At 41.8% G+C, this 15,315-nt stretch overlaps 1 protein-coding gene across 2 annotated transcripts in view; it reads left to right on the top strand.

Moving 5' to 3' along the window:
• Positions 1–2,113: 2,113 nt before the first annotated feature.
• LOC101993129 (zinc finger protein 883-like) overlaps positions 2,114–15,315 on the top strand; it is a 29,425-nt gene continuing 16,223 nt past the window's right edge. For both annotated transcript variants that reach the window (XM_013355273.2, XM_026778164.1), the window contains exon 1: positions 2,114–2,331. In XM_013355273.2, coding sequence (XP_013210727.1) covers positions 2,293–2,331 — 39 coding nt within the window. In that variant the 5' untranslated portion in view covers positions 2,114–2,292. The remainder of the gene's footprint in view (positions 2,332–15,315) is intronic.

The following is a 15,315-nucleotide window of genomic DNA, read 5'->3' as shown; positions in this document are numbered from 1 at the left end:
TTTATCTTTTATTATTTTTTTCTGCTTCTCGTACACTCAATAAGCACACCTACTCACAACCAGAAGTATGGCTACCACAGACCATGCTCTGGACTATAGAGAAAAGCAGGTTGCCAGGACTGAATGACATATTGCTTACAAGGTACCTGGCTAACAATAGGTTTCATGTGAACACCGATTTCCCTTTCCTTTCGTTAGATGTTGTTGTGTTCACAGAAATATGTATAGAAATATACTGTTCCAGAAATCACGCAATATCCCACATCACAGAAGGAAGCAATACCCACAGCTTGATCATTAGAACAAATAGCAAAATCGGAAGGTTATCTTTTGTTAAACTCTACAGACTGATATAGGTATGAATAATTTGCATTGGTATGGATTTTAAGGTCAATTTTGTTATATGTATATGTATTTCTTGATCTTGATTAAGGTATTGTGATTGTGTAGTTCATTTTTAAAATGTAATGTATAATTAGGAAATATAGGTTGTTGATGGATAATCATAAATAATAGTCAAGTTTGTAGTCATGTTACTTAGATTTTCTAGATATATAGAGATATATTTCAGATAGGCATTCTTCATATCTCTTAAAGGCTACAGAATATGGCATTTAAAATATTTTAATAAATTAGGGTTATTCATGACAATGAGACATGTCTGCTCCTGGCAGCACCAATCTACTTCAGGAAGAAGATGGGCATCGAAGAGGATCCTTATGGACGTTGATAGCCATTTGGGCAAGAAACTGCTCTTGCCTGGACTGTTGCATAAACTGGACACAGAGAACCCACAGAGAGAGGACTGCTGAACTTGCCAAAAGGTGAGATGGTCTTTCGGGGTTCCTGATTCATGAGAGTCTGCGAGACAAATGATGTGGGAATGATTTCTTATTAATAAAGAAACTGCCTAGGCCCATTTCATAGGCCAGCCCTTAGGTAGGCGGAGAAAACACAACAGGATGCTGGGAGAAAGAAGCTGAGTCAGAGAGTCGCCATGGTTCTCCCACTGCAGACAGACGCAGGTTAAGATCATTCCTGGTAAGCCAGCTTGTGGGCCACACAAAATAATAAAAATGGGTTAGATCAATATATAAGAGCTAGCCAATAAGAGGCTGGAACTAATGGGTCAGGCAGTGATTAAAAGAATATAGTTTCCGTGTAATTATTTCGGGGCATAAGCTAAGCTAGCCATATGGGCGGCCGGGCGCCTGGGACTCAGCCCTGCCGCTCTTATTTCAACAACAGACCAAGGCTGTAGCTAGATATAAAGACATAACATTTTCCCCTCTCGCGACCCTACAGTCCCTGCCTGCCTCTGTCCAATCTCTGGAAGAATAGGCCTGTCTTCAACAGCTCTTGGGAAGCAGTGGTTTACTTTTGGGAAGTTCTGATTGAAGTTCTCTGCTCTCTTTCAGGCTGCTGTGGCTCTCCTCTCTGGGCTTCAGGAGAAATGCCAATAGGGACTCCTGTTCCCTCCCCTTTGGCATGAGATCAGGAGAGTCGCAGCTCTCAAAGGATGTTGTGGCTGTTCTAAACTGAGACGAGCTACAACCTTAGAACATTTGCTGACTTTGGAAGGTTTTTGTCCCAACAGAACATAAAAGTCACCAATCTTACACTGATAAGATTATAAAGATGTGTTTAAGTGCATTGGGCCATTACCATCCATTTCATGGGTTGTAGTTCTTTGCTTTGAGATAGGGTCTACATATGTATTCCAGGATGGCATAAAACTCATTGTAGCCAAATTGGATTTGAGATTGAACTTTCCCTGCCTTCACCTTGCAAGTTCTAAAAGTACATACAGGCATGTGCCACCAAAATTGACTTCGCTTGTTTCTTTCCAATTTTTAGTCTGAATACAAAAAAAAAAAAAATTGCATTAGATAGCTTTTTCTATTTTGAAGGCCAGGTTAATGAGAATAGAGTTCAGAAAATTTGGAATTTTGAAAATTGATATCTTCTACCCGTTTGTGACTAATAAACACATGTATTTACCTGACAGAAGCCAGAGTTCCCAGCAGCTGCACCTGAGAACCTGTCATCCTAGGCTCCTTTAACCGTGCCTTGGCGACAACTACTGTCACTCAGCGGGCAGGACGCGAAGCCCTTCCCAATCGAAAGCCGTGGGCGGAGGCATGTCCAATCAGACACACAGACGATGGACGGGGGCGGGCTCTGCCTGTTGCCAGGCCTTTGTCTGGGACCCTCCATCTTGGGCTGTGTGTCTGCTGCCCAGGAAGCTCCTGCGCAGCTCTGGTGGCGCGGTGACGCCGTGGGTGCAGGGCAATGGTAGGAGGGCGCCGGCGGCACCGAGAGGCGGACATGGTGAGTGTGCGTGTGGCGCCCGGAGGTGGCGGTGCGCGAGCGGAAAGCGCTGCAGCAGAGCGGGGTCTGCGGCCAGGCGGAGCGGGCGGCCGTGCAGGGTCCCTTGGGCTGTGGGGCTGTCTCTCCCGCTGTGGCGACTGCGGCAGGCTCTGGAGCCCTCTCAGCGAGGGCATCTCTGCGCTGGCTGCCCGTTTGCTCCGGATCACGTGTGGCGAGGACTTGGTGGCTCATCAGGGAAGAGTCTCTCAATGTGCCGTTCATTCACGAAAGGAGCTATGTTATGTACCCTAGATCCCCAGCCCCTTCGTCCTCTCCGTGTTCCACCTAGTCCCTGGACTTTACAGATGTATGGGAAGCAGGATCCAAATCCAGAACCTAGGCCAGCTCCTCTGACGTCTGGTTACCTGGTTCTTCAAATTCCACATCCCCGCCCACACTCCCAAACACTGTAACTTCCCCTTCCACCGTTTGTGCGTGCCCCTGGCTTCCCACAGGTGCTCCCCAGAAAGGCTGCACCGAATGCCTCCCAATTGCTCCTCATGGTATATCTCAAACACTATTTCGTTAAAAAAAAAAAAAAACCGTTTTGTTTCTTCCAGGTACCAGAGAAATGGATTTTAACAAATTTTTAAGCGCATGCGAGCGTACGTGCGTGCATGAGTGTGTGTGTGTGTGTGTGTGTGTGTGTGTGTGTGTGTGTGTGTGTATTTGCGCCTGAGTGTATGTATGCATGTATACCAGTGAGAGCAGTGCCAGAGAGGGGGTATGATCCCCTGAACTAGAGTTGCCGCAGGTTGTGAGCTACCTCATATGGATGCTGGGAACCAAGCTCCAGGTCCTCTGGAAGAACAGCAACTGCTCTTAACTGCGGAGCTGTCTCTCTAGTCCCAAGGATGTTTGCCTGTGAACCTTTCAGGAGAAGAATCACTTGAGTTCCTGTTACAAAGAAACTGTTCCTTTTGTCCTCCCCGCCCCCAGGACAGGACAGCTTATGAGATGTCTTTGTGTTCCCTCTCATTGGGAACTGGGAGAGTCCTCATCCCAACCCCCGTGTCTTTTCCAAGTGGTAGGTTTCAGAACTACCTGACACCAAGTTCTTGTAATTGCCTAGTCTCCAGTCTTTGACCTCTTGGATTAAGTAACAGTGAGTAGACCTGAAATGTGGGGTGAGCTTCAGGGAGGGCATAGGAAGTACCAAGGTCCCATCAGTCTGCCAAGAGGTCCACTGCTTTATTTGCTGTTGGTTGTGTGTATGTGTTTTCGATTAATTAGTGATGCATTTTTTTCATATGGTTATATCACTATGTCTTTCTGTTGCTCTTAACAATACATCCATCGGTGGATAATATAAATACAGCATTGAGGCCCTTGGGCAGTTATCACAGTATTCGAGGTATAAACTGCATGTTAGCGTCATGTAATGATAGCCAATCTTACTGCTCTTATTCTAGGGTACTGGGTCCTCTCCTCCTCTAGGAGGCTTTCTGAGGTGTGGGGGTGCATCCCTCAGGGAAGCACCTGGATGTCCTGCTACTGGAAGGAAGGTCCCGGTATACTGTCATCTAAAAGGAGCTTCAGTTGTTTCCGTGTCAGGTCTGTGAGCAGCACACACGGGAATGATGCCATTTCTCTGGCAAATTGATTGCTATTTGAATACATAATCAATATCATAATGTTTGGGTTATATGGTAGTTCCGCTTAGATTTTTGAAATGAAACACAAACTGTTTTGCATAATTTATATCCTCATTAGCATTGTGCCAGGACTCCTCATTTGCCCTATCCAGGTCTTTTCAAACACTGTTGTCTGGCATGGCCTTATTCTGTACTGAAGCTACAGGAGGTCCGCTGTGTGCAGTAACCAGTCCCTGGTGGAGCTCAAGTCACCACCGGAAGAGTGTTCAAACCTCTTCTGGGGTAGCAGTGGCTTGTGGCTTTTAACTCTTCGTTAATGGTGGGAGTTGAGGTCCAATGAAGTGCCTGTGTGTCCACCTTAAAAAGTTCCATGTTGACTGTGATTCGTTGCCATTTGCACAGGCCCAGCCTCCTCTGCTTCTAGAGTTCTCAGGCTTAGGATTACGTCCTTAAAGTGGGATACATTGAGACCAAGACACTTGGTGGGTATTAAACTCCTCCAGGAGGTGGACTTGTAGACAGGACGAGCTGGGGTGAATGGGGAACTTAGGAAGGGCTGCACACCCATTCTGGATGCCAGAGCTTTCAGTCTTTGGTTATATTTTCTCTACTAATAGTGTTTTTTTTTTAATATGGTCGGGTTGATACATGTGTTTCTGTTGCTCTTAATACAAACCTCACATCCATATAAATCCATCAATGGATCTTACTTATATTGGGATTCCTTGGAGTTTATTATTATAGTATGAGAGTTACATACCATATGTTAGTATCGTATAATAATAGCATATTATTGCCCTTACTTCTAGGTTAATATTATACATACGATGGATACACACATGTACATAAATATATTATCTATGTATGCATGCGTATATTAAACCTTCAAGAAAAATTCCAGGGTTTTGTGGTTCTTTTCCTTCTATTAAAAATTAAGCATGTTGAAATTCTGATGGGATATTAATTAACTTAGGAGGAAAAGGTTATGTTTACATTTTTTTCAACACAAATGGTATATGTAACCTGGTCACTTCTATGTGCCTCTCTGAATTTTTATTTTCTAATAAGTTCTACCTATTTCCTTTGCAAATTTTATGTCCAGGTGAAATATCACAGGCATACGATATCTGTGCAATACTTAGCCCGTGCTTCACTGTTAACGTTAGCTACTCAGAAAAGACCTTGAGGATGACTGTGACCTAGGCCAAATAATCATTTGTCACTTCCTGAATGTGTCTCCTCTTGTCTCCGTTCCCAGGATTTCAGCTTCTTATGTTATTATTTCTGTGTCTTCTGTGTTATCATGACATAAATTTATACCTGTGACAGATAATATTTTGCCTCTTTCATAGCCATTTTCTCCAAAGAAATAACAACTTACACTTCATCTTGAGTTTGTGTTCAGTTGTTCCATGTGGTCGTCAATACTGTTCGTCTGTCTTGTAATTTAGTTTTATATTTTTTTCTCATTTCTAAATGTGTTCTCAATTTTTATGGTTATTGAACATGTACATACTTACTATATAAAACCGATTTTTCAAATCCCTTGCCTATTTTCCTTCCATATTTAAAGTTATCAGATGTAGGTGAGACAGTTGGTTTCTTCCACTGGGCCACTTCATTTTTTACTCTTTGTTTTACTAGATGAATACAATTATTTTAGTGTAGTTTAAATTATGAATTTTTTTAAAATATAGCTTTGTGTATATTTGAAGAGATTTCCCACAATACTTTTGTGTTCCCACTCCAAACCCCCATAACACCTTTTGGATGTCTTAGTGTGATTTTAGATTGATAATTTATGAATGACTTCCTACAGGGTATGAGGAAAGGGTGTGCAAACATCTGTAGCCATCCTGCTTCTCCAGTCTTTCAGTAGTTTCCATTGGGAAGGGATTATTTCCCTATGGTGCAGTCCAGTCTGTCACCTGGGAATCTAAAAGGCAAGGATGGTTTTAAGGGCTCTGCCTTCATATCCACAGTTCTATTTATTCTGTTTATTCATCTAATTGCCAACATCATAATATATAGACATGTGGCACATCAAGATGTTGTGCTCTCAGGAGATTCATATATGATGGTGGCACGTAACTAGGGTTTGTATAAGTTTACTTGGTAATGTTTTCAGAATGTCGGAATCCCTGAGAAAACATTTCATAGGGTGTCTCACACTATGATGTGAGGTATGAGTATAAATATATAATACAAATTAACATGCTATTCTTCCTTATTGAAGTTGCCTGGGATTGCTGATATTCTCTGTGATATGTTCCTTTTCAATACCTCTTCATTATTTCCTTTATTTTGGATTTTTATACTCGCCCCCAAACTTTTTTTGAAAATTGCATTTGCTTACTTATTTTGTGTGTACGAGTGCGTGAGTGAGTCTGAGACAAGAGACTGTATGGAGACCAGAAGACAATGTTCAGGAGTCGGGTCTCTCCTGTTACGTGGGTCTGGAGATCGCCAAGGCGGATGACCTCAGTTCGATCTCCAAGACCCACATAACAGGAGAGACTTGTACACACAAAATAAGTAAGCAAGCTATCTTGTCAGTCCTTCTTTTGAAAAAAAAATTTATTTTCTTAATTACTGAGATCAGAGATTAGGCAATGAATTCTTAGTCTCTTTATTGTTTTACCTAATATTATCTTTATGTAATCAATACTATATGCTTCATTTTAACACCAGGATTTGATACATCTTCTCCAAGTTTATTGGCTTATAATTGACATGATTTGCATATATTTTTGTTTGCTGACATGTTTACATTTATAACATCAGTACCACAATCAGCAGAATTAACATACCCATGGTCTCATTGTGTTTTATAGTATTCTTATACAATCCCTCCTTTATATTTCCCCATCATATTTTATGTAATAAACATATTACATTACTTGAACAAAAAAAGTAACAAATATCAAAATTATGTAGCAGTGATGTATCACAAGGGACATGTAATTACTACCTCCTGTATAAAATATGGATACCATTTATAACAGGTAAAATGTTTGGTATGTATTAATTTAACAGAACACTGACTCATGCCACCCCAAAGCTAACTACAGATAGCATCTTCAACCTATGCTAGAAGTTTGCCTACTTTGCCTCAACCCATTGTGTCGATTTACGTGAGGAATTCTCCCCACAGGCTCGTGTATTTGAACACTTGGCCCACAGCTAGTGGTGCTGTTTGGTGATGTTATAGAACCTCTAGGAGGTACAACCTTGCTAGAGGACTTATAGCCTCGCCCCACTTCCTATCCTCCCTCTCTGCTTCCTGTACATGGATAAAAATGTGATCAGCCAGTTTCCTGCTCCTGTCACCCTGCCATGCCTTCCCTACCTTGATGGACTCTTACTCCTCTTGAACCATAAGCCAAAATAAACTGTTCCTTAAGTTGCTTTTGGTCATGGTATTTTATCACAGCAGCAGAAAAGTAACTAATACAGCCACTTACCTGATAGCTACATCACTATATTTAGTAATGCCTTGATTTATGACATTGTCTTGTGACTATAAAGGTTCATATAACCACTTCCACCTAAAACCATGTTGGTAGGCCACAGCCACTAATATTTGACTTGGAATAAAGTGCATTTTATTCCCTGTGAGGTGAGAACTGTATTGTGGACACTCCTGTGCACCAAGCCCACAAAGTGTCTGATTGTCCCTGCTCTCTTTGTTTGGAGTCCAGAGTTTGGGAAGTTGTGGGCATGTGGACATTGACAGGTCTGAAGAGGGCCCCAGGCCCCAAGACATCATTCAGACAAGAGCCTAGGTCCCAGATCCACACCACACAGCGGACAGCTGGGAAATTGGGCTCTAGACAAGTAGAGACCCAGGGTGGTAAGTGCTAGTTATGCAAATTCCAATAGCTTGTCCATCTACACTTCTGGACTTCCTGGCCCAAATTCACCATGCTCTGCTTTCAGTTGTCCTGCTATCCTCGCTATGACTGCCATACGGGTTACAGTGAGAGAGTTAATACTGTACAGCCATTGAAGTTTGTAAGGCCCATAACATATGTCTATCACACAGCCCACACATATTCATGTACTTTAACCCAGTAGCCTCTTTTACCTCCACCCTTTTCTTTCAGTGTAGTACCTGATTGGACAGCTCAATTATTCCCATTTCTGTAGAATGCAGGGAAGAAGGTCAGTCTACAGGAGGTTCACCTTCCTTTTGTAGACTCCTGTGAGCCACATTTCCATGTAAACAGAACCTGATACTTACACCAAAGTTGACCCTGGCGTCTTCCCACAGCTCCTTCTGAGCATGAGAATTCAAGCATATGCAGAGAACTCCACACTTGGTACTATTGTGTAATTGTTATGACTTTTTGTGTTAACATTATCTTACAAGAGCTACCATAATGTGGGTTGTTATTGACTAAAATGCAATTAACACATGACAGTACTCTCAACTGGCAGGGTAAAGTATCATAAAAATATGTTCCAAGCATGTCATTGTAACCCTTATTGCATCCACCAGTTTATACTCAATAGCTAAAAACCTAACACCTTTCTTCTTTCAGTTTGTATCTCATGCAAACTAGACTAGTGGAGAATTTTAACATGGAGTTCTGAGGAATAGATTATGCAAAACAAATGTCACAACCTTGTCCACATTAGTTAAATTCTAGCTAAAAAAGTTATTTCCAACTATAGATTCTGTTACACTATAACAGATCTGTTTGTGATCATAATGGTTAATCTTGCTTGCTAATGATGGGATGTAGAAGACAAACTTCTGAGTATGTCCATGAGAGTCTTTAAGAGCAAGGTTTAACTGAGCTTAGAAGATCCACCCTAAAGGTGAGTGGCATTAGTTTAGAGGCTGGGAACCCACACTGAATAAATAAGGGGAAAGTGAACACACCAGCATCCATTTTGCTGGGCTTCCTGACTGTGGCTATAATATAACCAGCTGCCTCATACTCATACTACCGTGCTTTCCCTGCAATATGCTCTGTACAGTCAAATGCATGGCAAAATAAGCTTCCTTAAGCTGATTTGCCAGATCATAGTATCATAGTAATGAAAAAAAGTAACGGATACAGAAAATTGGTAACATGAGTGGGACCACTGTTTCCAGAAATGAGTAAAAGTATGTGGTTATTACATCCGCTGAACTGGTTGGGATAGAGATGTTGAAGAAGGCTTACAGACTAGGAAAGTCCTGGAATCCCATAAACAGAGCTTAGGGAAGCATTTGGGTGCCGGGAGAAATGTGGACTTAGGAGACCTGGCTAATAAGGTTTCAAGGGGAAACAAGGATTCTGTCAGGAACTGGGCTGGAGGTCTTTCATGTTTCATTCTCACTAAGGATCTAACTTTATTCTGTCCATGTGATGAGAACTTGCATGAATCTTGATTCAAAGTAATAGGTCAGGCTGGTGAGACTGCTCCGCAGGTAAAGATGTTTATTGCAAAGTCCGATGACCTGAATTTGATCTCTCGGACCCACACGGTGGAAAAAGGGACCAACTCCTACCACTTGTCTTCTTATATCTACATGTATACATGGTACATTTGCACCCTTTCTCCTTGCATGTAGCTGCATAAATAAATGGAATTTAAAATTTTAAATAGTGGATTAATTTGTTTTGTGAGTTAAGTTTTAACACGGTATAATATTCAGGCTGTGCCAGGGTTACGGCTCACTGCTGTTATCCAGATATATAGAGAGAAAGGTTGACAAGTGGAACAGAGAGAGATGTGGAAAATGTCCAGGAGGTGCTAACTTAAACAGACATGTAGATCAGTGGAACAGAGTAGAAGACCCAGAATAAATCCACATGGCTATAGGCACCTAATCTTTGATAAAGAGTGTATATGTGTATATTTATATGTATATATAATATACTATATAACATTACATATATTGTTCATATTTTATATTTTTTATATTTTCTCATATATATGAGAAAAATACAGCCCCCTTTAATAGATTGTGCAAAGAAAACTACCCACATGTATATAGGAGAATGAAACTAGATCTATAATGTCACCCTGTCCCCTGTCATTAAGAATGAATCAAATACCTTAATATAAGACTTGAAATGAGAAAACACTTGAAGATATAGGCACAGGCATTCTGAAAATGACTCTGGTTGCTTGAAAAATTAAGAATTTAGGAACTGGCAAACGGATTGAATGAGATTAAAAACTGTACAACAAAAGAAAAAACAGGAGTGGAAGTAAGATACAGCCTACAAATTAAATAAACCATTTTAGCAGTACATCTGATGGGATTAATGTCTAGAGCATATAAAGAACACAGAACCAGTGAGATGCCCAGTGGGTAAAGGCACAGAAGACAGCTGACCTGAGTTCAACCCCCATATCCACATGACGGTGAAGAAAGAATCAACTCCACAAAGTTGTTCTTTGATCTTCACATATGGACCATGGCACATATGTGCATCCCTGCCCAACACACAACACACACACACACAGTTCAAAGTCCTCCCCTCCTCTGCTACATGGTAAGTATGAAGTCAACATGTCTACATGAGACTCAGAAAAACAGCAACTACAACAAAAAGAACATCCAGATACACAAATACTAAACACTTAGTAAGTGGGCAAATGAAATAGATAATTCTCAGTGACACAGGGCTTTAATCCAAGAACCTGGGAGGCAGAAATAAAAGCTGTGTGAGTTTGAGACCAGCCTGGTCTACATAGTTCCAGAACAGCCAGAGTTATGTAGAGAGTCCCTGTCTTAAACACACACACACATATACACATACATAAACACACACACCATCCAGACAGTTCTCAAAAGAAGAACTACACATGATCAGTAAATATATAAAAAATATTGGAGATCCTTAGGCCATTGGGGAAGTGGTGTGAGATTCCGTCTCACCCCAGTTAGAGTACAGTTAAGAAAACAGGTAAATGCTGGGGATCTTATACACTACTTATAGGAATACGAATTAGGCCAGCCATAGAAATCAGTATGAAGATTCTTCAAAATACTTCAAGTAGTCCTGTGACCCAGCTATACCACCACTGGATATATGTCTAAAGATACTTATGTGTCTGTTTATGGCAGTGTTATTCAAACTGGACAACTTACAGAATTAGCCTAGATCTCAAACAGGTGACTGGATGAAAAGGAATGTGCAGTCATTCAAATACAAAGAACAAAGTTAAGTCTTTTTTTTTTTCAGAGAAATGGGTGTAACTGCATAGCATCAGAGTATAAGTTAGACTCAGACAAACACTACCTTCTCTCACTATAGATCCTAAATTACATGTATATGTTTGAAATTATATATATATACATATATATATAGTAGCAGCAAGACTATAGAAACAACAGAATAGTGGAGGAGGGAGAATAGGATGGTAGTATGCATATAATTAAATTACATTATATGCTTACATTAAAATGTCTTTGTGAAACCTATCACCATGCACAATAAATGTACATCAACATTTGAATTAAAATAATGTTAGCCAGGTGGTGGTGGCACACACCTTAATCCCAGCACTTGGAAGGCAGAGGCAGGTGGATCTTTGTGAGTTTGAGGCCAGCCTGGTCTACAGAGTGAGTTCTAGGAGAGCCAAGGCTACACAGAGAAACCCTGTCTTGAAAAAAATAAATATATAAGGTAATTTTGATTTTTTATTTATTTACTTTGTGATTGTCTTAGTCACTGTTTATTTCTGTGAAGAGACACTATGACCAAAGCAACTCATAAAGCAAAGCATTTAATTGGGGCTTGCTTACAGTTTCAGAGGTTTAGTCCATTATCACCATGTTAGGAAGCATGGTAGCATGCAGGCATACATGACCCTGGAGAATAGCTGTGGGACCATACCCACAGGCAGCAGGAAAAGTGAGCCACTGGGCCTAGCTTGGGTTTTTGAAACCTCAGTGCCCACACCCAGTGACACACAGGGCACACCAACCCCAACAAGGACAGAGGTATACTTAATCCTTCGCAAGTAGTGCCACTCCCTGATGATGACGAATTCAAATATTAGTCTATCAGGGCCGTTCTTGTTCAAGCACAGTGGACGTGCATAAGCAAGCACCCACAAACATCCAAACAGTACACACGTGGAAGTCAGATAACTCTCTGGAGTCAGTTCTCGCCTTTCCTCATCTGGGGTTGAACTACAGTAGTGAGGCTTGGTGGCAGGTGCCTTTCTTCACTGAGCCACCTCCATGGCCCACTGTCATCACTCCAGAGGTGGTGGGACCTGCGAGAAGGGAGCTGATGAATGAGGCAGACTGAGGTCCTATGCAATAGCTGACTTTATTTATATCAGTTCATACTTTGAGAGTTAGGAGAGGTCATCTGAGTACAGATCACATGAGTTCAGGCCATGAACATTCTGATTAACAACAGCAAGCAGCAATGGGTACTCTGAAGCAAACCCTCTCCTATCTGCTCTGCCCATGGGGACACAGAAACACAGTCCCAGAACAATCCTATGTTTTGGAGAAACTTAAGTCACAAGAGTCTTGTTCCGTTTTCTTGGAGTGTTCTCACAAGCATTCAGAATTCCCTTCACATGGCTCCGATGGTCCAATGGACCATTGCTCCAACAGCCTGCCTTTAAAACAGCAATGCGCATTAATTCATTGCTGTGCATGTGATGTGACCAGCTTCTTTAAGCTCCCGTGGTCATGGTGTCTCTGCCATGATGGACCGTAACCAGAAAATGAAGCTGAGCAAAATCTTTCTTCCTACATCACCAAAGATGTTTTCTAATTTGCAAGGCAAAGTTGAGTTTGGTGGTGAATATGAGAGTAAAGCTACCAAATGCCTTTTCCCAGGTAGATAAAGCTTTCGCTAGTACAGCCCCAATTACAGGTTTGCAAGGGGCCCGATGAGATGCCCGGGTCACACTTTTAGCTTTATCTTCCTAATGTATGAAATTTATTTTGGTGTCAACTGATACCAATTTAGTTAGATTTCATAGGTGAGTAGAGTAAGCAGCCTGTGGTTTCAGAGTTGGAACAGCCCCTGGACAGAAATCCGTGTGATTTCCCTGGTGAAAATGGATTATCCATGGGTTCCATTTTTTAGGTGCCAAGACCACCGAGGCAAAGATAACGCTCTTAACCTCAAGGGGAAGATGAGAAAGTTTATTTTAGAGTGATATATGCAGGACCATGTCCTGTGAGCAGATATTTAGGCTACCCCAAGCTCCACATCCCCGTGTAGTAACAGTTTTATGTATCTCTTTCTATATGAACAGACACTTTAAAATACATGATAGAAACACCCTGTATGCAGGTCCTCACAGAGCAGAGAACTCTCTGCCTTGGCCCTCAGATGCTGTCAGATGACATTCTTTGCTTTTGTGTTAGTAGAGCATAAGAGGCAAGAGGGTAGAGGGAGGAGACTCTAACTCTCCCTGGTACACATGGGCCTCTCAGAAGTGGATTATTCATGGTGTCGGCGTCTGTATTGAAGTCCCTCCCTTCTGGACTACTTGGGCTCCATTGTAAACCAAGTGTCCTTAGTAAGAGACCATGAAGGCCTGTATGTATGACATCTCCGGCCATTTGACTTCTCTATGTTCTACAGTGTAACTAAGGCTGCCATGAAACAGCCACTGCTCTAGTTAGTCTAGTTTATATTGTAACCAGACTATATTGTAGGAAAATAAATAAGAATACATTCTCTTTCATTTATCCGGGTCAAGTTGTTTTGCTAGTTAAGTATGTAGGCAATTGGAGATTTCAGTGGGATTGAGGGAGTATTCTAAAAGAGCAAGATCTCAGGACAAGAAGGGTAAGGGTCATTAAAAGTCTAAAACTCCTATTAGAGGTATCCTTATCCATGACTCAGCCGTAAGATGCCAGACCTCTCTGGACTTTGTGTGGACATAGGTGCCTTTTCCTTAGATTGACCTCTTCTAGTTATATCCAGTCTTCAAATATGGCAGTCTGTCCCTAGAATTCCAGATGCCCTGCAGCTGATTGTGGGCCACCATGTGGGTGCTGGGGACCAAACCCAAGTCGACTGAAAGAGCAGACAGTGCCCTTGACTGTTGATCCATCTCTCTAGTTCCACTGCATAGATTTCAATTCCAGCAGAGCACTAGGGTTTCCTCCTTGACGCACCAGTGTCCTCTCAAAGGTTTTTTGTCTGTTAGTGTTTTGATCATAACATTGACCACTGTGCTCAGGACCAGTGTGTTTAGGGATGTGTCCCCTCCATGATGGAAGTTTATTAGAGTTCAAGCTGTGAAGTGAGCACTGGAAAAGTGGGCTTAAATGTTCTTCTGGGACTTAAATAGAGATCTGTATGTTCCCACCGATTCTTGTATTCATGCTAGAGGTTTCTGTGCCCACTTTGGACATTTGTTTTTCTGAGAGCCAATGTAATTTGCACATGTCCAGATGCCCTTGCTCCCAGAGCTTGGAGATTTGGCATCTATTCCCTCAAATAAAATGTTTTAAAGTTGACAAACTCAATGCATGGAAAATTCTACCTTGGATGAACTGGAGGACCTGGGAGATGTCAGTGAGGTGGGCAGTGGGGGAAGGCTCAAGATATGCAGAGTTTCCAGGGAAGCTGCCGGGTATCTACTGCCCTTTGCTGGATTAACTCTCTGTGGCAGGCCATACAAAAGCTTAGCTGTCGGCTCAGCAATGAACAGGCTGTGCTGATACATCCCTTCCAGGGATAAACCGGGCCTCCTCTGCCCTGATCCCAGGAGCTGGAGCCAAGGGGAGTACTTATAAGCCCCTGCAAACCCATGAGTTCATTCCATGATCTAAGTAGACTCGTGCTTGCCTAGATCTGTGCCTTCCCAGTGTGAGATGACTTAGGATCCATCCATAGAAGACTGAGAGATAGGGTGCCATACACATTTTCCAAATCTTCCACTGGAGTTACTTGTTAGGGTCATTTCTCGGTGACATGGTATGTCGGCCAAGGCAGAATTCACATCCAGGTATGCCTCTGCTTCCCCTACCCATTTGAGGGGGAGTGTTTTCATGGATTCTTACTATTCTTAGTAGACAGAAGTCTATCAACTCATTTTTGCTGTGGAGAGAGGCTTGAAACATATGGAACTGTTCATTCAGATTGTTTATAAATGGAGTAAAGATGCATGGCATTATATCTGCTGGGCACACACTGTACCATAGTTCTGTGCCACAGTCCCAATGTCTGCTTTTTCACTGGGTTGTTCCTTTAATTTAATTTAATTTCACTGGGTTTAATTTAATTTTTATTAAGTTAAATTTTACATTTATATAGACTGTTTCTCTCTCTCTGTGTGTGTGTGTGTGTGTGTGTGTGTGTGTGTGTGTGAGAGAGAGAGAGAGAGAGAGAGAGAGAGAGAGAGAGAGAGAGAGAGA

Source organism: Microtus ochrogaster, unplaced genomic scaffold (assembly GCF_000317375.1).
Source record: "Microtus ochrogaster isolate Prairie Vole_2 unplaced genomic scaffold, MicOch1.0 UNK109, whole genome shotgun sequence".
In the NCBI taxonomy this organism is placed as follows: domain Eukaryota; kingdom Metazoa; phylum Chordata; class Mammalia; order Rodentia; family Cricetidae; genus Microtus; species Microtus ochrogaster.
The sequence above is the reverse complement of the archived record's forward strand: the minus strand, read 5'-3'. Positions and strand labels throughout refer to the sequence as shown.